The 22,255-nt window shown below is 38.2% G+C and overlaps 1 protein-coding gene across 2 annotated transcripts in view; it reads right to left on the reverse strand.

Annotated features, from left to right (window-relative positions):
• Window positions 1-22,255, reverse strand: part of LOC117405735 (cyclin-dependent kinase-like 5) — a 94,549-nt gene that overhangs the window by 5,951 nt on the left and 66,343 nt on the right. Inside the window, exons 4-18 of one of the 2 annotated variants that reach the window (XM_034009078.3) lie at window positions 21,223-21,268; window positions 20,161-20,297; window positions 19,322-19,442; window positions 18,497-18,556; window positions 16,473-16,563; window positions 15,059-15,248; window positions 12,515-12,595; window positions 10,554-10,720; window positions 9,302-10,364; window positions 7,175-7,276; window positions 5,987-6,092; window positions 5,177-5,300; window positions 3,941-4,046; window positions 2,462-2,584; window positions 19-207 (exon numbers count right to left, since the gene is read on the reverse strand). In XM_034009078.3, the coding sequence (XP_033864969.1) occupies window positions 19-207; window positions 2,462-2,584; window positions 3,941-4,046; window positions 5,177-5,300; window positions 5,987-6,092; window positions 7,175-7,276; window positions 9,302-10,364; window positions 10,554-10,720; window positions 12,515-12,595; window positions 15,059-15,248; window positions 16,473-16,563; window positions 18,497-18,556; window positions 19,322-19,442; window positions 20,161-20,297; window positions 21,223-21,268 (2,706 nt within the window). The remainder of the gene's footprint in view (window positions 1-18; window positions 208-2,461; window positions 2,585-3,940; window positions 4,047-5,176; window positions 5,301-5,986; window positions 6,093-7,174; window positions 7,277-9,301; window positions 10,365-10,553; window positions 10,721-12,514; window positions 12,596-15,058; window positions 15,249-16,472; window positions 16,564-18,496; window positions 18,557-19,321; window positions 19,443-20,160; window positions 20,298-21,222; window positions 21,269-22,255) is intronic. The other variant, XM_034009079.3, reaches the window with a different exon arrangement.

Here is a 22,255-nt window from a genome sequence, read left to right on the forward strand (position 1 = left end):
AAATGGGTGAACGATTACCTGAGAATGGACTTCTGTCATCTTATCAGGATGCCAGTCCCTGTCCCTGTCCCTGTCCCTGTCCCTGTCCCTGTCCCTCTCCCTGTCTCGGTCTAGGTCCCGATCCCTGCTTCTGTGTCTGCTGCTTTGATGAGTAGATCGGATGGCCTTCTGTATTGCCAGGTGATCTTGACCATCACTGCCGGGTACCTGGGGTGGAGGAGAGAGTGACAACACAAACATGTGTTGCTTTCAGTAGGGACTACAGTGAAATTACAATAACCCTTTAGGCAAAAGCAATTTATTCCAAAACCTGTTCAGACAACCCAGTTTTGTGGAACAGTCCCATACTGGAATTGTTGAGTCACTAAAAACTTCGCGAACCTGGAGCAACGCCAGCCAGTAGGTGTTCTAAACTGGAAATATACTGGGACTTGAACAAGACTAAGTAAAAATGGTGACATGCATTTTACAGTAGCTTACATGATTTGCTGCATGAATAAATTGTTCAGTATATTTACAGTATATTCACACAAGACCTGGATCTACCATCCCATCATTAGAGGTTTGACAAAAGCAAAGTTCAAAGATGTATTACCACTGACGCATAAGAAGGTGTCTTCAACGCATTCGTACAAACTTTATAACTGTTGCATTACAACTGACTTTCTGATCAAACATACTGTAGGTGTTTTATAATAGATTGAATCCCAATTATTCAAATCAAATTAATGTCCTTAGGCACTCTCAAATGGTTGTAAAGACTATGGACTCTATTGTGGCAATGTGTAATTACAGCCAAGGAGGACAGAAACACTTAACTTACCTAATTTTAACCAGTTTAACAAATTGCATTTATAGTGAGTGTAACTGTAGAAATTGATACAATAACACATTTAAAGACATGGCAGAAATCCCCACCATTTGTTGTCCCCCACCAGACTGGAAGTCTAAAAAGGTTTTGGAACACTTTTTTGCAATACTGTGCAATTGTAGCTTGCAAGCACCAGGCTTGGCACACATGATCGAGATACCATGCATTGCTTGTCTCATTTCGCATCTGCATCCCATACCCTTTGACATGCAGTTAGCTGAGAAGCTGTAAAGGGGGAAAAAAACATTATCAAGCATACCAGGAGGCCCCCAATTCAGTTGTTACTGACATTCCATGTTGTTCAGAAAGCTACATTAGGAGACCGTGAACCAGTTTCATAAAACAGCAAAGCATATGTTATTATAGCCAAATGGGACTTTTGGTGTAATAAAAACTGATATAACCGAGGTAGTCTAAAAAGAAGCTATTTTACCAGGGACAGAAACAATGAAGAGAAGTAGGTATTTGTGAGAAAAAAAATACTAGATATTCACAAGATATACTGTAGCTTTCAGCCAAGTTCAGCCAAACAGGTGTCAGCACTGTAGAATGGAATGCCTTCATTAGCCTGAGAAATCTCTTGTAAAAGTAAATCACCATGACCTCAGTACCCTCAAGGACTTATCATATGGAATGGCCATGCCAAGATTAATCAAAATTGGATCAGCGGTCTTCAAGATATAACTAAAAAATGAAGTGAAGGATGGAAAAGGGAAATGTAAAAAGATGGCACATTTATCTGTTTTTATAGCACACTTTATGTAACTATAAGAGACGACATTGGCTATATATTGTTTAAAATTTTTTATCCAATACAGTCCAACTCAAGACTATTATCCTGTGGCATTCTGCTTTCTACTAGTTTTACAATTGGGTGTGAATGTGCCAGAAAAAAGCAAACCACCTTACAGGCAGCTACACCTAAGTTAGTGGCTGAGTTGGGATTTCAACCAAGCAGCTCATATTGTAGCTATTTATCTAGCTGCACTAACTAATCTGCCTGGTTAACAAAAAGAAGGAACCAGACACAGCTGGCAAAGAGGTAAGGTACATCATGTTATTTACTCCAGCCAAGACCTCCAAGACCTCTTTAATGTACACCACGCTAAACACAGTAACAGTAAGGGACTGCTGTTTTGTTTTACACGGATATCTGATTAGAATTGCTTCTATTTACTGAATGGGAATCCCTTGGAAATGAGATCTGGTCTCAGTGGAATGCATACTGCAAAAAAAAACCAAAAAGCACAACAAAAATAAAAAACAGAAAGTAAAAGTGATAGAGAGATAGAAGTATAAGAGATTCAGACCACAAAATGTCTTTGTGGACATCCAGAGTTTGTAAGTTTGTACCTTAAACCTAAACACCCAAGCCCAGACCCTCAAATCAACTACATTAAATCAATTTTATAGATCTGGTCACGGTTTCCTAAAGCAAGTAAAAATAAAATAAAATAAAATAAAATAAAATAATAATAATAATAATAATAATAATAATAATAATAATAATAATAATAATAATAATAATTAGCATGCACTGGCAATCAAAGTGTTACTGGAGTGTTAGGGTGCAGTATTTAAATAAAATACCATAGGCGAAGTGACTACAGGAAGAGCTTTCATGGAAGAGCTATGCTTTATATTATTCTTTGAATTAAAAAGAGGGAATAGACATTTCTTGATGCTGGGATTCTTTCCATCGTTGTTTTCTGTCTGCAATATAAGATGTAAAATACTCTAGTGGGATAGAACACGACTACATTGCACATTCCTATGTACTGCACCTACAATATGCTAAGCACATACACAAGAACAGAGTGAGATACGGGTAAACTAAATCATATTTCATACACACTAAAAATCATTTTAAGGAATGAAGACGTGGAGAATTGTAGACTTTGTATAAAATACAGGACTCTTTATCAAAACGATCCTGTAAACCTCTCCTGTTTCCAGCAAAATAGTCATTTTAAGGTGGCTCCAAACCACAGAGCTATATACATGAGGGGGAATTGTAGCTGACATATTTAAGAGGGCTGTTACCTTACAAGCCAGTGGTGAACATATCAACAGAGGCTAAATAAGAAGCTGCAGGTTTTAAAAGGGAAGGGACAAGCTATTGTGGTGCACTGAAGGGTAAACTGGAACAATGTACAGTCGCAAACAGACCACAAGGAAATATATTTCAGTGTTAAATAGTGATGTAACTCATCACTGTACAGACATAGAAAACACTGCTCACTGCATAGCAATTAAGGCCATTCCAAGTTTTACAGTGGGTTTAACTTGATGCCTGAGCAAGCCCAGCAAGGTTATTAAAACAAATGGTGGGGCTGTATTTTCATCCGATTTCATTTGATAAAAGCATGGTTCCAGCTTTACAATCATAGCAGACCACATCAAACCTATTGCAATGAGCCACAGTGAATGGGCAAGTAGATGTTGGAACTGGAGTTTACAAGATGCTCTACACCTTTAGTGATTGATACCCAATGTTCTCAATCCAAAAGCAAGGCTTTCACTTCAGTTCAGTTACAGTGGAGCCGGCCAGCACACAAAGCCATTCACATTCACACGAGAATGCCGGTGCTGGGCGGAGGATTCATACTTAAAAGAAGTTACCTTTAATGTATAAAATGATTATTTGAATGACTTGACCTTTGAAGACATCAAGATCATACAGTACAGTGCATTTGCCTTGTATAATTCTAAATCATCAACACAAAATTGTTGACTTCAGTGTGGTAACAGTTAAAACATATACTTTATATCAACTACAGTATAAATGGAACTACTGTTGAGAATGCTGGATACAATTCTCGCTTTCCTGCTCTGATTATATATACCAAGTCAAATATTATCTCTTTAAGACTCAAAAACAGCTTTTTATTCAAATAAAATATACAACAGCTCTACAATATGTATGTATTATTTTTGTTGACTGCTTTTCCCTAAGAGTAATGCTAACCAAAGCAGTATTCTACTGTAATGGCAGATATTTCTGACAGGAAATATTAAAAGCAGTGTCTCCTTATTGCCATTTCATTCTAGTCCAAACTTCTCAAATACCGTTTGTGATTTCTTCTTTTTCTTTTTTATTGCTTTGAAGAATCCCTGCTTTTCTTTCTCCTTTAATGGCTCTGCAGAACTGATGGTAATATCCTCTGAATTTTTCCTGAAACGAGAAATACAAAAATACAGTGCAAGCGTTTGTTCGCATTAGGCTGCTAGAAGTCACACATTTAAAGTGATCACCTTGGCTGGGTGTCTCGGTGAATGGACAATAGTATATGAAGAATATCACCCCAGTGTTGCTGGTTGGAATTGGCGGCACAGATCAAGTCATTTTTAATCTGATTGCTGAACACAATTGGCAATAACTAGGACGATGGGCATCAATGACCTACACATTAGGAAATTAAAGAGTAGCCTGGGTTGTGAACATTTCACAGTAGAATAAAGCAAGACCATTTCAGAATTGTATCCAGCGTTGTCATACAATTCTAGAAGTTCTACATTAACAATATGCAGACATCTTGAAAAGAGCTTTGAAACAGACTAAGTGCAAAAAGTCGTCCGGATGTTAACAATGAAAAGAAAAATTACAGGTACGTTATTTAAACAATTGTAGCAACACAGGGGGTAACGCTATATTTTTCAGAACCCCGATGCCGACTCTTTAAACCCGAGATGTGGATGCCTACCAGTATATTTTTCCATATTTTCCCAGGCGTTTGATGGTTTTGAGTTGTCCCTACAGTATTCGGATAACACAACTGCATCCCATACCCTTTGACATGCATTTAGCTGAGAAGCTGTAATATATACACTGTCGTAGACAGCATTCTCAAGACCCAGTTTTCCAAACCAAAAAGAAGATGGATTGAAAGTGAATCTGCATTGGAAGATAGCGACGATGATTTAATACCCTACCATAAAGTCTGTGTGGTAAGTTTATTATTTTATTTATTTTGCTTTGAGTTTGTATTCGCTTTAACATTTGAAACCTACAAAATGAACGCTGCTAAACGTAAAACAATAATGCAGTGTTAACAAATGCCATAACCTGTGCTGATAAATATGTGTAAGTAGCTTGCCACCACAAGCTTGTTCAACGGTAGCCATTGTAAAGCTGTTCCCATCAGCTTCCTATACAAGCACATGCCTCCCTGCTAAGTGATGACGTAGTTTCTTTGTCAGCAGTCTGGCCACATCAAGTACGATAAAGCAAAGCAGGCCAGAAAAACCGTCCGCGGCCAGCCAGGGCTGTTGTGGCCAGCAATGGAAACGAGGCACAAGACTCACCATGGATCAAAGGCAGTTTGTCTCTTTGAGTGATTAGACATTAAGTTGCTTTCCACTGGGACTGCAGAAGCCTTGCTCTGAACTGAGTTGTCATGGAATGTTCCCTCTGGCCTGGGTGATGGAACTGGAAGAGAAATATCACAGCTGCCTTTTTAATATGCTAATCAGCAGTCAGTTCTCTCATTAATATGCCAATTCAGCAGTGTATCACATAATTAGTAAGTCTCCTTCTTCTCAGGATTAGCATGAAATTAACACAAACTTCCTAAAAATAGTACACCTCTGCGGCACTTGTAAGAAACTGTGCACACACACACACACACACACACAATCACACAGGCTCAGCAAGCTTCACTGTGAAGGATTTTGTGATTGTGGCCACTGTAACTTACCACAATATTTCCATCTGTTTCTTATCACAATATATTGCACACTCTGACCCATCATAACCCATCTGCAACTGGAGCTGTGCTTTTTGCTGGTTGCACGGACACCCACTATCGTGAGATCCTTCTGCTTTCTCAGAATTGTTGCTGAATAGTTGCAGACAGCTTATGTAGGCCTAGTGGATCTCATGGTCCATCAAGTGAACACATAAATGTATATGCTTTGAAGATGTTTTAATTTTACCGATCCTTATATAGATGTCCTAATTTTTTTTTTTTTTTACCACTTTCCACATTAGTGTTAATTGTCTTTTAAGGATTCTACGGAAAATAAGGGGCACAATAAGATCACAAGGTAAATACAGAGTTTAAAAGGAAACAGTATTGATTACAATAGGCTGCAATGCCATCTGAATGAGTATACCTCTGTAAAAGCTCCCTACTCTTCTGGGAATGGAGTCCGTATACATCAGCCTGTTTTCCTTTGAGGACGCCCCATCTTCTGGGTATGGATCATGGTATACTCCCCCCTACATAACAAGGCAAGGGTTATTAAAGAACAGTGGGGTCTGCTGCAAATACATGCTGATGGATTTCTCATATTGTTATTGCAGAACTTCTATCTCTGACTATCTGAACCCAAGATGTGTTTTAATCAAATTCAAAAAAACATATTCACTGAGGGAATGTAATAAAATCATGGTTGCGTTTTCACTACTAGCAAATAAACCCAGCTTCTCCACACTTACTAATGTTACACATACATTCTATTTAGCTTTCTTGAGTTTTTGAAGACACTTTTAAGTAATTGTTTTTTTCACCGATAGTCATTAGTCCAATGTTTGTTTTTTTTTGTTTTATTTTTTATTACATGTATTCAGACTGCAGTATATTGTTAATATTTCAGCTATTCCTGGCATGCACAGTCTAATGTTTTTTAGCCGTTGACACCTTCAACAGAGAGCAAGTTGTGTGATGTTTTTTAAATATTGACTGGCTTCTATGTAAAAAACAACCAAAAAAAAACATGTTTCATAAGTATCAGTCCTATAAATAAACCAATCACTTACTCAAGACACCTAATTCCTAAGCTAAATAAATTCAGTGTCATCATCAACATCGGTCTGTTAGAATAAATTAATGTTATGATCTTGACAGGATTTGATGTGGAACCCTCCAGGAAGTCATTATTAATATTATTTAATCAGTTACAGTATGCATTTGAACTGCATGTGTAATTCATGCATCCGTTCTGCTTATATCCACATGTATTTAAGATCAGTGGTACTCACTTGCATGTTTTTTCTGGAAGACTGTATTTTGTAAGGTTGCATATTTGAAGCAGCTACCTACCCCCTATATCCCAGACTGTACTTTGCAATTTAAACTCAATTAAGCTCTCAAGCCCTCTTATGCACTTCCAGGTTCTACTCAGAGTTCACTTGTTTGGTAAGCGAGTACAACTGATCAAGATCAAAAAGAGATTCTTGTTTAATTTTTTTGTGTTATAGAAAATAGAACAATGCTGCTTTGTGATAGACTCTGGGGGAACGACAACACTAACAAGATAATCTGACACGCCCCCTAGTGCTACATTTAAAGTGCTTCGGACCTCAGCTTTTTGCCGCTGTGAGTGAAATGATGCTGTGTTGTCCCGTGAAGAATCTTTAATCGGGGGTCGCGAGAGGTTCCCTTCTGTTGGGGACTGGTCACTCTGTTGATAAAATGGACACAATGCATTTCAATGAAAGCAATATGTTCTACGCAGTGGTACAAATGCTTTAAAAATACATGGACAGGGTTCAGATACTGTACTTGGAACAGGGTCTTTGTCAGTTTTGCTAAGAATATAATCCAGTGCAATGTGTATAAAAAAATAAAAAATAAAAAACTAGAAAAATTGGAATATGAATAGGATTCCTACAGTTTCTCAGTAATGTTTTTTAAGGTTGATGGTTTGTTTTTCAATGCCCCTTGGAATCTTATCTCAAAGCAGGTATAACACATAGGCTATATGTTTTTCAATGCCCCTTGGAATCTGATCTCAGAGCAGGTATAACACATAGGCTCTATTTGTTCTTGTAAGCCTGTATTCCAATGCATCCTTCATGAAGACATGTCCCCTCCAGAAACTCACACTCACCTGGTTTTACTGGGTTAGGGTTTCAGTGATTTTTGATTAAGTACTTGCTTAAAACATCTCTATTATACAAACATGCAGTAATACTAAAAGAAATGTACACAATTATTTGACAAATGTTTAGTCTTCAAGTCATTCTCTTCAATTTTACATTTGCTTTTAGTATTCAAATACGCTTTATCATTTTTGGAGAGTATATTGTGCATTCTGTAGGCATCAGAATTCACAAACAGATACAGTATGTTGAGGCATGAAGTCCTTTAGGGTATATCCACATATGCTGTGGCTGATCTAGATGAAATTTGGTAAACACAGAACAAGCCATGGCAAACTCAATATAAAAAATGCCTATAGGGAGCGCTTTTGAAGTCCTAATTTGCATATCACATGGTTAATTAACTAGAAAAGACAAAATGTGAACACAAAAAAGTCAGCAAACAGAAAATGTCTGGTAAGCAGTCACAACAAATGTTCAATATGGCCATCCTTCTATTTCAACAGCAGTGTACATACCCCAAGCAACTCTAGGCCAGTCCTGTACAACAGTGATTACATGGAAATTCTATCTAGCTTTCAAAAACATAACCTCAGTAGGAGCAAGTTCATTTACATTTTAACTTTAATACAAACTTTTGTCACCTGGACTTTCCTGACAATACATAACTTTAAGTGTTTTGGTTTGTTTTAATAAAGCTATACAAATATTAGTGTTTGCAACACGGAAAACCTCAGGTGTGCAAAAAGAGCAGGCTCAGCTCCTCCTTCCATTTACCACGTTACCAGTGTTACCCCCTGCTACACTTAAAAGGAGTTATAGTGTCATGGCTATGTTTCATCAATCAGGGATTTCTTCTGGGGCTTGGCTGCCCATTGAACTGAAAGCCCACCTGGGACTGAACCAATTTCATATAACAGGAGCCAAAGCTGACTGAGTCAAGTAATAAAAGACTTCCCCTAAACCAATAAACCCTCCTGTTCCCAATGGTCAACTTTTGAAAGCCAATCTACCAATCTAAATCACAGGAAATAATACATCAGTTTAAGGCTTAGTAGTCCTTCTATTATTTGAAGAGCAAAATGAGAAAAGCTTATCTGGTGAAAGCTTAAAATGGGGGGAAAAAACTAATTATATTTAAATGACAATTTTGTGTTAAAAAAAAAAAGGTCAGAAACAAATCAGAATCAGATTTGAGACTTTGAAGCTGGCAGCAAAGTAGAATTTTTTTTTTCCTGCTTAGATATTTATAAAAATGTTTACTTTTATTATTCATTAAAAGTCACAATTAATATACTACGGAATGCCTTTTCAGTATGAATTGGGTTCAGAAGAATTAAACCAACAAAACAAATAAGCAGCTGACCAAACACTTATGTTGCCAACATCCCCACCAAAACTGGAAGTAAAAACAGAAACAAATCAAATTTAATATCTGAATAACTGAGTTTTACAGTAAAGACCTCCCATTGCAGTATTCTCAATTTACGCTGTTGCAAATAAGAAGCTGATCCAGTTAAACCTCCGGTTTCTGGTGTTATTACTTGGTACTGGATTGAGCGGGAGAAGGTGCTGATGAAATTCTAAGCTGTGATCAGACTAACCCTGCTCTTGTCATCGGTGCAGTCCTCCCGCGAGGATCCCGAAGAGAGCATGTTTAGTGTCCTGTGCTGCAGCTGCGGGGAGAGAAGCTGCAGGCTGCTGGCTCGGGTCGGCATTCCCTGGACGACTGTGAGGCCTGTGTCATTGCCCTGACCCCGGGGACGCTCCCGCCGCACATACATGGAGTGCCTGTGTGGCCGCTGCTGGGAGGAGAAGGGGCTAGTGTAGCCCAGGCCATAGGGGAAGGACTCATGGGGGGCCGAAAGAGAGTGAGAATGCCCTCCACCGCCATCTATGTGGTCGGGCGACTTGATTTCCTCCAGGTTCTTTGCATGCCGAGTGGGTGGCCGCCGGGAGTCCAGAGTGCCGCTCTCCATGCGGTTGCTCCTCACGGAGGGGCTGACTGCTGGCCGGTTGTCGCTGTGCCGGGGCGCTGATGGGCTGCTGGGAGAGTTGAGGTCCATGCAGCTGGAGGGGAAGTAGCGCGAGCTGGGATCCTCCAGATGCATCCGAGCTTCACTGAGGTTCCCCACTGACTTGGAGTCTGTGAGGGCCCCGTGGCTCTTGGAGAGGGTCAGGTAGGATGGCATGTTCTTTGAAGGAGGAGGCATAGAGCCATGCATGGTCTCCATGTAGCTGTGGCGGTTGTACTTCTCCCCCGACTGGAGGGTTCCAGTCTTGCCTTCTTTTAATGAATGTCGGTTCTGCTTGGAGCGGGAGCTGGACTTTAGGTACTTGGTGCCAGGGCCAGGGCCGGGGCCGTCGGGGGCTTTTGGGCCAATATTAAAATCAAATTCTGTCTTGCCCTTGGCATCCTTGGGGCTAAGGAGGTGAGGCAAGTTGTTGTTGGCCAGGTCCTTGTTACTGGAGATGGAGCGGTTGAGGGAATGCTGCTGGTAGTTCTTGGGGTGCTGTGTGGGGCTGATAGCGGCAGTGGGGGCCAGGTTCCCGTTGAGATAGATGTCGTTGGTTTGGTGGTGGTCCTCACTCCGTGGTAGGCTATGTGTATCCTTGCTGTTCGATCTGTGGTGTGCCTGCGAGCCCCCGCTTTTGCCTCCATGGTTTCTGTGAATGAAAAACATTTAAAAATAAAAAATGAGCACTTGCCAGTTTATTAAGGGTAAGCATTGTCTTTTAAATTGAATGGTAGTTCTATTATAAGTCTGAGGGTCCTATAAGGTTAATTTTACTACATGTGGCAAACCATGGAAAGACATCTCTTAAGACCCATGCTGTAAGAAGATATCTGTTCACCTGTTGGAGGAGGAGGAGGAGTTCTCCCCGTGATAGGTCTTCTTCTTGGAGGAGCGTGCAGGTGACGAACTTCCAGCACGATCCAAAAGGCGCTGGGTTTGGAAGGCAAGGTGGTTTAAGCACTGTTCTGTCAAGTATCTCTCTGATGGGTTTAGCTTCAGCAAGTTCTTTAAGAGGAAAGAACACACAGTCACAAATGTTATATGTACAACACACAGTAATAGAGAATTTTGATTTGAGAGTGTTACAGTATAAAATTCACACCCTAACAAAGAACGCAGATCAGTGAGTATTGGGACAGTGGGCTTTATACAAGAATGAAAACACCCAAACAAAGGAGTAATATAATTCAAGCTCTCTTACTGTAAGATGTTTGTATTTCATTTTACACTAATGTTATTTTTTTCTCCTTTCAGAAAATGTAATTACAAACTGAGGAAAATGCTGAAAATATACCCCAATTAGTGCTGTTCCATTAGCAGCTGAAAATGTTAGGTTCAGGACCTTTACTTTAATGTAAAGTAACATCTTAAACTGATTAACCAAATACATGTGACAATACATGCTAGCTATAATTTTACTTCTCAATTCAGTGCTTTTGAACAGTTGTGGAGATGATGTACTAGTTTTAGGAGTGGCAGAAGATACTGTAATCATTTTGAGGGGACACGAAGGCATGTAATCGATTTGAGGGGACACGAAGGCATGTAATCGATTTCAGGGGACACGAAGGCATGTATTTAAGTTTCATATATGGTTAAAAATGTTGCCAAAGCTCTACTGCAGTCAACATTTATGTTTGCAACACAAATTAAAACAAATGTTATCTAAAACTGTCAAAAAGGATCAAGGCAGATCACAGGTCTGATTCTCTGAAGCAGAAAATGAATAAAGTGTGAATAAACAAGGAATGTTCTCTACAAGAAAGGAACAATTGTATACGAGCTGGTCTGCTGTGGCTGTGTAAGCACCTGAATGTTAAACACCTTGCTAAAAAAAATGCTGTGATTTTTTTTTTTTTTTTTTTTGCATTCTTTCAGTTCATCCATTCTAACATCCTCATAATGTGAAAAATGTTGGGTTTTTGCGTGACAACACATGAGTCATCCCATGATTACAACTTTCAATGACGCAAGAAAGCAGTCCACATAATTAACATCCAACACACTAGGCTGTTATTTCTTGTAAATCAAGAAAGCTGCCAAATCAATCTCCGACTGACTACAGATTAGGCATCTTTCACATCGTACTCTGAGAAAGTCCTCAGCGACACTTTGGCTAAGTCACAACAACAGCAACCTCACTCCTGATGCTATGAAATCTCACCCTTGAAGCTGCTGTTGCAGCGCTCCATAACAAGATTGGTAAGCTCCAAACAGAAAAGAACAATCATCAGCTTTAATATGTTGTTGACTGTGTTCAGTAAGTACGTTACAGGTTCTAAAGTCCTCTGAAAAACTGCATATTCAAATCGCTTGTGCCTCAGCAGGAGTCCCTTGCACATTTTCCTCCTTCAATTTAATGTAATGTATCTTTAAATACGTAACACTACTTTAAGTCCACCATTGAGCCCCATACATTATTCTTGATACTGTCATATCAAAGTATGCACTTGGTTATCTTGCTCTCCAGTGCTCCCCACTACTTGCACTTTTGTGATCCACAGATCAGACTTATGAGAAAAAAAAGTGGATTCCAAGGTCCTTGGTTCAAACATAGACAACCAACCAACAGTATTAATTATAACATTTGTTACAACTTCAGAAGAAATACAGAGGTGCAGTATGGCCCCTAGATTCCTTGCCATACATCATCGAGATGCTTTGCTTCTTTGCCTCTGCCTGGTGAGCATCTTTGGAGAAATGCATGCAAGCTTCAAACACAGTCTGTAAGAACACATTTCTTAACACTTGTTATTATTAGATTGATTTACATATCAGACCAGGGTTTTTTGGGCCTACCTTCATAAGATCAAGCATGACACCACTGATTATCCCAAGGTATCTTCTCTCCAGTGTCTGGGGGTGGTTTACTGCAGGGAACTGAGTAGAGTTGAAATGAAAGGAAGTTAGAAAATATCTACAACAGAGGATACTGTGTTAGATAATCGGTATTGTACAGGTGTCCCCATTTATTAAAGAGTACTTTAAGCATTCTTAAGATGCTCTTCAGATCTAGCTGCCGGTCATACTTTAGATATATGTAGCACAGGCTGGAGCAGATAAAATATTAAGAACCACTGTGAATGGCTACTTACTCTTTAAAATGGTTTAAAAGTCCCAATGCACTGTATTCTGTTAAGAAAACAGTCCAAAAAGCTTAAAACAGACAGATGACTTGACGCTGTATGGTGAGTGTTTAAATAACACCTACCAAGATCAGACTAAGGCAGAGAGATCTGGAATCAGATATCTGGTCTATGGCAGTAAATATCAGATCCAGCAACTGTACAATAGCAATTCATACCTGTACTGCTGGTTAGATTGCAGGTCATTTCTTTCTTTACACATACCAGATATTAAATACAAAAAAACATCTGCACAATGTTCTGTATATCCCCTGGCTGAGTGTTTAAAGTTATAGATGTATTTCCAAACTACTAAGTGTTTTACTCCGGTTATTTTTTTACTTTTTGCAGCATTCAAAAAATGTAATTTAGAGAGTAGTATGTTTCTCTCTAGAAGAAACTTTATACAATTCAAGGAAGCTGGCAGACCTATGGATATTGAAACCCTTAAAACTGAACAATAATGTAAATTGTAACATAAAATAGGTTTCTGTACACTGAGATTCAGCATCAGTGTTCTGAATGCAAACCATATGCTACCCAAGATCTCTGCATGACTGTACTGTAAGCAAAGACTAATCTTCTTTTGGCCTGACACCAGCTTGACCTCAACCCCAAGGTTAGTCAATCCTATTTGTCAGCTCAAATCAGTCAGATCTTCCAGTCAAGGCAACATAATCCTGATGCAAAGCTAAACCTACACCACTGACAACTTGCTTAGTTTTCATAACCTCCTTTACATTATTTGTAGCGCCGCTTTTAATGGTTGGATTTCTCTTGGTTTTTCATCTTTAAAACAAATTCAAAACCCAAACACAGAACAAAACTGTACATTCTTTCTCTGTCCTAATTTCAGCTCTCTGTCCTGAAAACACTCTTCAATTGGCTTCCAACTGGTTCATTATCTTTTTTTGTAGCGTGTTCTAATGTTCCATTTCACAACTCGCTGAGTGGTTGCAGTGGGGAACCGGGATAAAAATAATAATTGGTCATTCGAAATTGGGGAGAAAACCAGGGTAAAAACCATTGGCGACGACAAAAAAAACCAAAACACACACAACAACAAGTGTGGCTTGGTCACTACTTGGATGGCAAGTGTCCTAGAACGAACAGTGCTGTTTTAATACCTGTTGTGGCTTATCGATGGCTGGGGGTCCTTTTTACAAATCTTAACTCATGCGTTATTATTTGCAGCCATGCAAAGCAAGTGGCAATATAACATAGTCTCAGTACCCTAATAATGATGTTTTCCACCCGTTCATCTCACAAACTAAGAAAGTCAAGAAGGTCACAATCACACTAAGTGACATACAAGTGTGGGAGACCTTTGAACTTCGACCTGATCCTTTCTTTATAAATATAACAGTAGGTACAAACTTAGTTCCTATTCATTTTCAAAGAAATGCATTAAACTGAAGTCGGTCCTGCCTGTCAGCTGTCTCCGTCTAAGGTAATGGCTCCAGATATCGGGAACACATGATTCTAGTTGAATTTAAAAAAGTGTAATTATTCAATAAGGTTGGATAATATTTTGGTAAACACAATAATGTACCTATATTTATTTATAGTGATACTGAAATTATAACAATTGGATGTTTCTTTTGACCTAATATTTCAAAGAACATATATTTCCCCTTGACCTGGTAAATGACCTAATAATACAATAGAGTAATCTGCAGTAGGCGTTAGTTTAATCTACAGAAGGTCAACTGAAAAAAAAAAAAAAGAAGGAAAAATTGCTTGGTTTTCCTGGTTCAACCATTGACTTTGCTACGATCATAGAATCAGGAATCAGTTTTGCAAATGTATCACAAGTATTTGCTATAAGATTATAATGTATTAATATCATGCGAAACCTCGTAACTCTCAGCCAAAAAATAATAATATTAAGAGCAACAGAAAAGACTTTGCATAACAGTTCAAGTTATTTTGGGAATCTCAAATAGCTTAATTAGTCACACCTAAGCCTATGGCTTTAGGACATGTCTAATTAAGCTAATCTGTACATATCTGCAATACACATTGAATAAAAGCATTTCTGAAGATCAATTTATGAAATATAGTACACAAAAAGCAAACGGTCTTTACGAACACTCCAAGTATTTAAACATTGCTGAGAGGTTTATGACGTCTACATTGCAGCACAATTAAGGACCAAGGGAATATGTCTCTATTCAACTATCAGGAAAAAAAAGATTGTAATAAATGGGAACCCTACCCGCAGTCCGTGAAAGCGAGGGTTGCTGTAGAAGAGCTTCATTTGCTCAGGGGGCAGTGGCCCCAGGACTTTCTGAATGGTGTAGAGCTGATCGATTTCACTCTCACCAGGAAACAGTGGCTGCCCATCACTGAGTTCCCCAAGAATACAACCCACAGACCACATGTCCACAGCTTTCCCATAGGGAGCTCTGAAAAGAAATGTAAACCCAATTACACTACTGTGTATACAGTTTACATACAAAAAAAGAGGAGCCTCTGCCATACCATTGTCCTTCATATGCAGGGCTGTCATGGACAGCAGATTCCACATAACAAGTCGTCATGGTGTTGTTCTGGGGGGACTGCAGACAAACGACTACTGCCTAATTTATTTAGAGGACAAGGGGTAGAAACCTGCAGAAAAGTCTATTCTCCAAATGGCTCACTTTTTGACCCTTGTGAAACAGCAGTATCCAAGCAAGTGTCTACTATCAGCCCCTATCGAATTCTGACACATCTGTCTTACCCTTTGTAACTGAAACTGAAAACTTACAATATGGAAATTAAGGCGATGTGTTATAAAATATGGATAACATTTGAAACATAAAATCAGTCATGTGATTAACTGCCCATTTACACAAAAGTGCGCACTACTTAACTCATAAACCTAACCTTAAAATCAAACCAATTTTTTCCTGTCACTGGCTAAAAATTGGTTAATACTCAAACTGATGTCAATTGGTCAACACAATAGTTGAGTGTCGTTAGACTGCAGTTTAGCTGCATGATAAATACCCTGCAACTGAAAAAATAACATTTTTGAACTGCAGATACAATACATGGAGGAAACGTATATTTAAAAAATGCAGCGCTATCCAAAAACACTATAGTTTCCTATAAAGTACTATACCATGTACAGTAGAATGCTATAAGAAACTATAATGTTTTTGGATGGTACTCTAGTATTTTTTACATGGGAGGTTTACCTTCTACCATCTGCCCAGAAGAGGGTTGACTTATAGTTTACAATCTGAGGTTGTAACAAGTTGTCAACAAGGCAGGAAATAGTTAACTATTTCTCTTATGCCCAAGGTTGCAAGTCTTAAATGTCAAAAATGTGGGATTATCAATCTGTGGGAAGAAAGCAGCTGTGTGCTGAACAGGTGAGCCAGGGAAGTAAAACCTATAAGAAAACTGGTCACATTTCCAGGCAGCTAAGCTTATCACTGAAAACGTGGTCCTGCTAAAAGCTTCGAGCTCCTCATCATTTTTTTATGTGTTCTAATTTCCAAGGCATTGCTAAACCTATTAGAGACGGATCCCACTATGGCTATCTATCTCGCTGTCGATAATGTATTGCCAGTCTCTGCTCACACCTTTGAACACCACAGATGCTGACACTCTATTGCCTAAGGCAGCTTCAGTTCACTCACCCTAACAGCAGCTCTGGAGAACGATACCACCTGGTAGCCACATACTCTGTGTAGTTAGCATTGCTGCCTTCGGACAGGTTGCGAGCAAACCCTGCAGGAAGACATTAACAATGTACTATTACAGTTATGTAGTTCACATGACTCACATGGAAAAGAACACTGACTCAGTGATGCAGCAATATGCATATTCCTAAAGGTTTACTGTCACTCCAGAATGCAGAGATACAGTATTGAAGTTCAAATATAATAAACAGTAAACTGAAAACACATAAAGCTATACTACAGATCCGTGCTCTCCTCTATGTGAGAATGTACATACTGAACTCGTCTGTCCAGGATTTAGTGTGGTGCCTTAGAGACTTCAAGTGAAGAAAGAGAATCAGGAACAGAGAGGGGAGCAGAGAGAAAGGGGTACTGAAGTTATTCAAGGGTAGATAAATGGATTAACACAATAAGGAATAATTAATATAAAATAATAACACATTTTCTTAATATCCACAGGTTAAAAAGAAAAAAAAAGAACATTGAGATGGACTGGAGTTGATGGTAATTACATTTTAGGAATCATGTGTTCATTGTCACCAGATCACATTCTCAGCATGCTCTCTGATAAGGTAAACCTGTCTCTCAAATTTGACTAAATTTCAGGGATGCATTTACTACATTTTTGGTTTAAATATATCATTGAGAAAATGTGTCCTTAAAGCATGTTTTAAGGGCTTTCAAAGAAAATAATAATAAAAAAAAGATCTCACAAATGTAAGTCATTGAGGTAAGAAGTCAAGTAAACCCTGTCAGTGTACCGGAATGACCCGACAGTATTTACAAAGACTATTATCACCAAACATCCCTAAACAGCAATTCATTATCCTTCATAGGCATATGTATTATTTAAACCCATTCATTTTTGGAGTAAGCTGCTAGAAAAACAGTTCATATATTAATGCCCAGATCAATATTGGAAAGTTTATCTTGCAATATATTAGGCCTAAAAATATGCTAATGCCCTATAGCTTCTAGGCTAGTTATGTAATGTTGCTGTTCTGCAACAGAACAGATAACCCCATGGAAATTAGAGGGTTTAAAATCATCCCAATATTTTAAACAGAAATCTGGCATGCATTTGGATTATTCCATTTATAGAAGTTGTATGATATTCAGTCTTGAGAAATAGGACTGTAAATCATCTTCTGTAGGTTCAGTGGTTGGGAATATCCATCAGGTAGCATATATTTTAGACAAAAACAGTTATATTAGAACCAGATTCATACAATTATAACTTGACTGAATCCCTCTCTCGGTTAAAGGACATCATACATACCGTAGTTACTAGTTTTTCCACTATTGATTTGTTTTCATTTGTCTTTTGGAAATCTGCCTTCATAACTCATATACAGCCTGTCAACACAAGCTACAATGGTCTCAGTATGGTTTTGGATACCAGCATTTTAAGTGGATTTCTACCGTACAACCACCCAGAACCTTTTCTAATATGCAAGAGTGACCACTTACAACTAAAGCATATATTTTCAGAATGACTTTGTATTTCATCTAATAAATAATTTGACCTTAACACACAACACCTTACTACTTTAATCAACAGGTATCATATTTATTTATGCACAGTAACAGAATTCTTGACAACTGGCTATAGCAGGCCCTTATTAAAAAGCACTACTGAAGCAAATAAATAAATACATAAATAAAAAATGTTTATTTCCAATGACGACAACACTCAAATGAGAAGCAATGAAAGCTGCCTACAGTATGTTTATCCTCATCTCTGCATAAATTATTGACATGTGCCCCCTACAGTACATGCTTCAAACACCCATATACAGTACAACATACAGTAAGTTCAGTTAAATTACAACAAAGTTTAACAAACATTTAGCTGAGTGCTTAGTGGAGTATCAGGGGTGGACACACAGCTACACGGAACACTTTATTAGAGAGTGGCAGACAGAATTTTAACTCACTTCTTCATCTTTAAAGTAAAAAGGCATTTAGCTTTCGTTTCTTACCAAAATCGCACAGCTTCAGTACGTCATCGTGGCTGATTAAAAGATTTTCCGGTTTGATATCTGAGGCAAAACAAAAACATACAATAAAAGGAGACATACCAGCAATAAGAACAGTAATAACAGTGGGTGGATGATATTAGCGTGCTTTGTAATGAAAACACATGGTCCTTGTTACCAGCAACAACCTTATTATGAAAGGAAGGTTCAAACCGAACATGTGCTTGAGGTGCATGGCAACTGTATTCATGTATGTGTTATTATTATTTGTTTATTTAGCAGACGCCTTTATCCAAGGTGACTTACAGAGACTAGGGTGTGTGAACTATGCATCAGCTGCAGAGTCACTTACAACAACGTCTCACCCGAAAGACGGAGCACAAGGAGGTTAAGTGACTTGCTCAGAGTCACACAATGAGTCAGTGAGTGAGCCGGGATTTGAACCAGGGACCTCCTGGTTACAAGCCCTTTTCTTTAACCACTGGACCACACAGCCTCCAAGCTGAAGACGGTGCTTCTTGCACTGTCCGATAGATAAAAGGTTTTTGAATTTTGAAGGCATCAAAAACACAGAAAACAATTTCAAGCATGATCACTGTCGAAACAATTTTCACAAACGATTTCATATGCTTGATATATTTTAACTACGGATAATAAACCTCTTTTTTCTTTCTTTCTTTAAAACTTTCCAGAAGCACAGTTGATTTTAAACCTAAAGTCCAAGAGTGCTTTTTTTGTAAAACAAGTTAAGTGAAATCACATCGCCCAATCCCTATATCTCTTCTTGAAGCCACTGAACTTGATAGCAGCTTCCGTTATCTCACTTACCTCGGTGGACAATATCATTCTTGTGACACCAGTGGATTGCTTTAATTAACTGATAGATGTAGTTTCTAACTTTCTCAGGTGGGGCCCCGTTTGGCAATTCTTCTAGCAATTCCAGCATGTTCTAAATAAATATAAAAGATAGAGACCTTAATAATATGCATAACACAGTGCATATGACACACATCCACAATCATTTAAAAATATTACATTTCATGGTGTCAAAGCTACCCTGGTTGACTGGCAGGATGGGAAAACAGTTTTAAAAGAATTCACTGCATTTTATGTTGCATCATCATTTTGAATTCGTACTGAATTACAATGAATGTTTGTTGTTATGTGTCATTTTTTACCAATTGTGTATGACGCAATTATTTGTGTGGATAAGCAAGAACGTGATCAATTATTAATATCAAATAAGTGATCAATATTTATAATATTTTACCGAATCTCATTTTGTAATCTTCAAATCCAAAGACACAATGCCCGGGTGAATCGCACTTGTTGCCAAGCAGATGCAAAAGTTGATTTAAGGAAAGCATTCCACATACAGCGGTCTATGCAACTGATCTAAAAGATGGTGGCTTTAATTACTACAACCATTTAAATAATTTAAATAACTGGGATTTTGTGAAAAACAGCATCTATGACAGGGCTTTTAGATTATTTCTGTCAATAAAAGTAAGTAAAACAGCAGGCGTGTTCCTATTTTCAATATTTAAAACGGTGACAGTATTTAGCTCTTAGCTCAACTGAACAGACCCCACTTTCTTTCTAACATCCTTCAGCTATATTTATGACATACTGTATATAATGCATTGTTACCACCCTGCTGCGCTCACCTTTTCCACGTACTCGAAGACCAGGTACAGCTTCCCTCGTCTGCGAAAGGCTTCCTTGAGCTCCACGATGTTCTCCTGCTTCAGGGTCCGAAGCATCTGAAGCTCCCGCAGCGTTGTTTCTTTAACTTCTTCATTTTCTATTGACACATTTCAAACCAGCAAACTGTGATCACTGGCAACAGAACCGCCAGGTAAATGTAATACTTTCTATTCTCTGACCATGTGTCATCTTATACTTCAGGACCTTTGTAGACAACTCCAGGTTCATTACAGGGTGATAATAGACCTGAAATGACATTGTACATCTGCCCCTTTTGTTTCTATGTTCTTGTTCAGTACACAGTAACTGCCCTGAAAAAGACTGTAAATGTCTGGATGGTCTCCTTATTAATACTTCATACATACCTATAAAACATGGTACTGAATGTAGTTGTACAGTAAACAGTAACATTCTTTGACAAATTAGATTAGAAGTAAAGACATTTTTCTAGTCGAAAATCAAAGAAAGTTTTTTCCATGACATGAATGGACCTGCTGTGTGCTGGTGCCTTTGCAGTCCAGTGGTGGCTGCCTGCCAGCGGATGCTGAGTGATTGTGAATGACTCAGAGACGTGGCTAGGCTGTATTAAGAAAACACTACATAGGAGTAACTGGAAGTCCATTGCTGGCACACAGTTTTACATGAACAGCATTTATTTTGTTGATGCAGAACTTTCTAAAGGAGAAATGGTCAAATCACATTTAGAGTTTGTCCTTCCTTTATGCATGCTCAGCTCTCCTTTATCACTGAAGTGCAGCACTTCTGGATGCCTCGAAGGCACTCTAAATATTGAAATTGTTGTTGTCCATAACTTTAAACCCCAATACTTGGCTACCAATAAAGGCATTTATTTAAAAAAAAAAAAAGAGTCTACATGTTTCCAGTAGCTTTACCATTGTAAATCTTAAATTAAATTAAAAAATGTATATTGTTTTCTGATGTAGGTGTGCGTTTTATTTAGCTGCCACCAGATGGCGCAAGCTTAATGTCTGGTTGCTGTTTTCGTTTGAAGAGCCCCTTACCTTCACTGTCCTTGAACTTTTTGATGGCCACAATTTCATTGGTCTCCTGTAACACAAATAGAACAGATAATTAGGGACGTCGACTGTTACAGAGTGAATTAATCATGTGGTCTCCTGTGAGGTCTGAATTCTGATGTTACAGGCCATTACACTCGACCATACCATGATTACCCTTGATTGATTAGCATGCAGAAAAATAATATTCAACATCCTCACGGGTTTACCAATTTTAAATAATGTTTTTCCTGAAGTATGTTTTAATAGCTCTGTGCACTTCATGCTTAATAGAATAAATCAAGTTCCAATATTGCTACTGTCTGTACCATACTTTACATTATCCATATCCATGGACAAGCTGAAAAATATTCTGACTGCACGTAGCATAACGTCTGCTTACTATAGCGCAGGCTAGATTTTAACATGCATTTCAACAATACTAAAAGCCATGTTATTCTATTATTTAAAAGAACATGCTGTACTGTTTTAAACCTCTTTTCAGACATACTTATATACTTATTACATTTTATTCACATTGCCTTAATAACCAGAGCAGGCCCTACTACCTAACTGTTAGTCTTGCAATTGTCTAAATCAAGGTGATCTAGTGATCTTTGGGTAGCTGTGCAACTAAGGTACTCCACGATTAAATTGCACCAAACTTCATACAGAGACAGTCAAGCCCTTTGCCAACCTGCCAGTCTTGTCTCTGTTTATATACACAGCTTGATTGACAGGTGTTTGCTTTGAAGATAGAGGCTTTGATTGGTGTTGCAGCTGTCACTCTCTCACTGACCCACAGTTTTTTTTTTGGTCCAACAAAAACTTTCTGTATTTTCTAGTTAAAAGAACAACGAAAACATCTAATACAATAATTTGTGATATTCTAGAACTACTTGAACGTATATGCATGCATAAACAGTAACATCCCATGTACAGTGATATCTGTATTTTACTTTTTGTATTTTTTTTTTCTATTTATTATATCTTATATTTGGTATAATCTGTGAACATAATAACTGTATTTGTCTAATAA

This window comes from Acipenser ruthenus, chromosome 9 (genome assembly GCF_902713425.1).
Source record: "Acipenser ruthenus chromosome 9, fAciRut3.2 maternal haplotype, whole genome shotgun sequence".
Lineage (NCBI taxonomy): Eukaryota > Metazoa > Chordata > Actinopteri > Acipenseriformes > Acipenseridae > Acipenser > Acipenser ruthenus.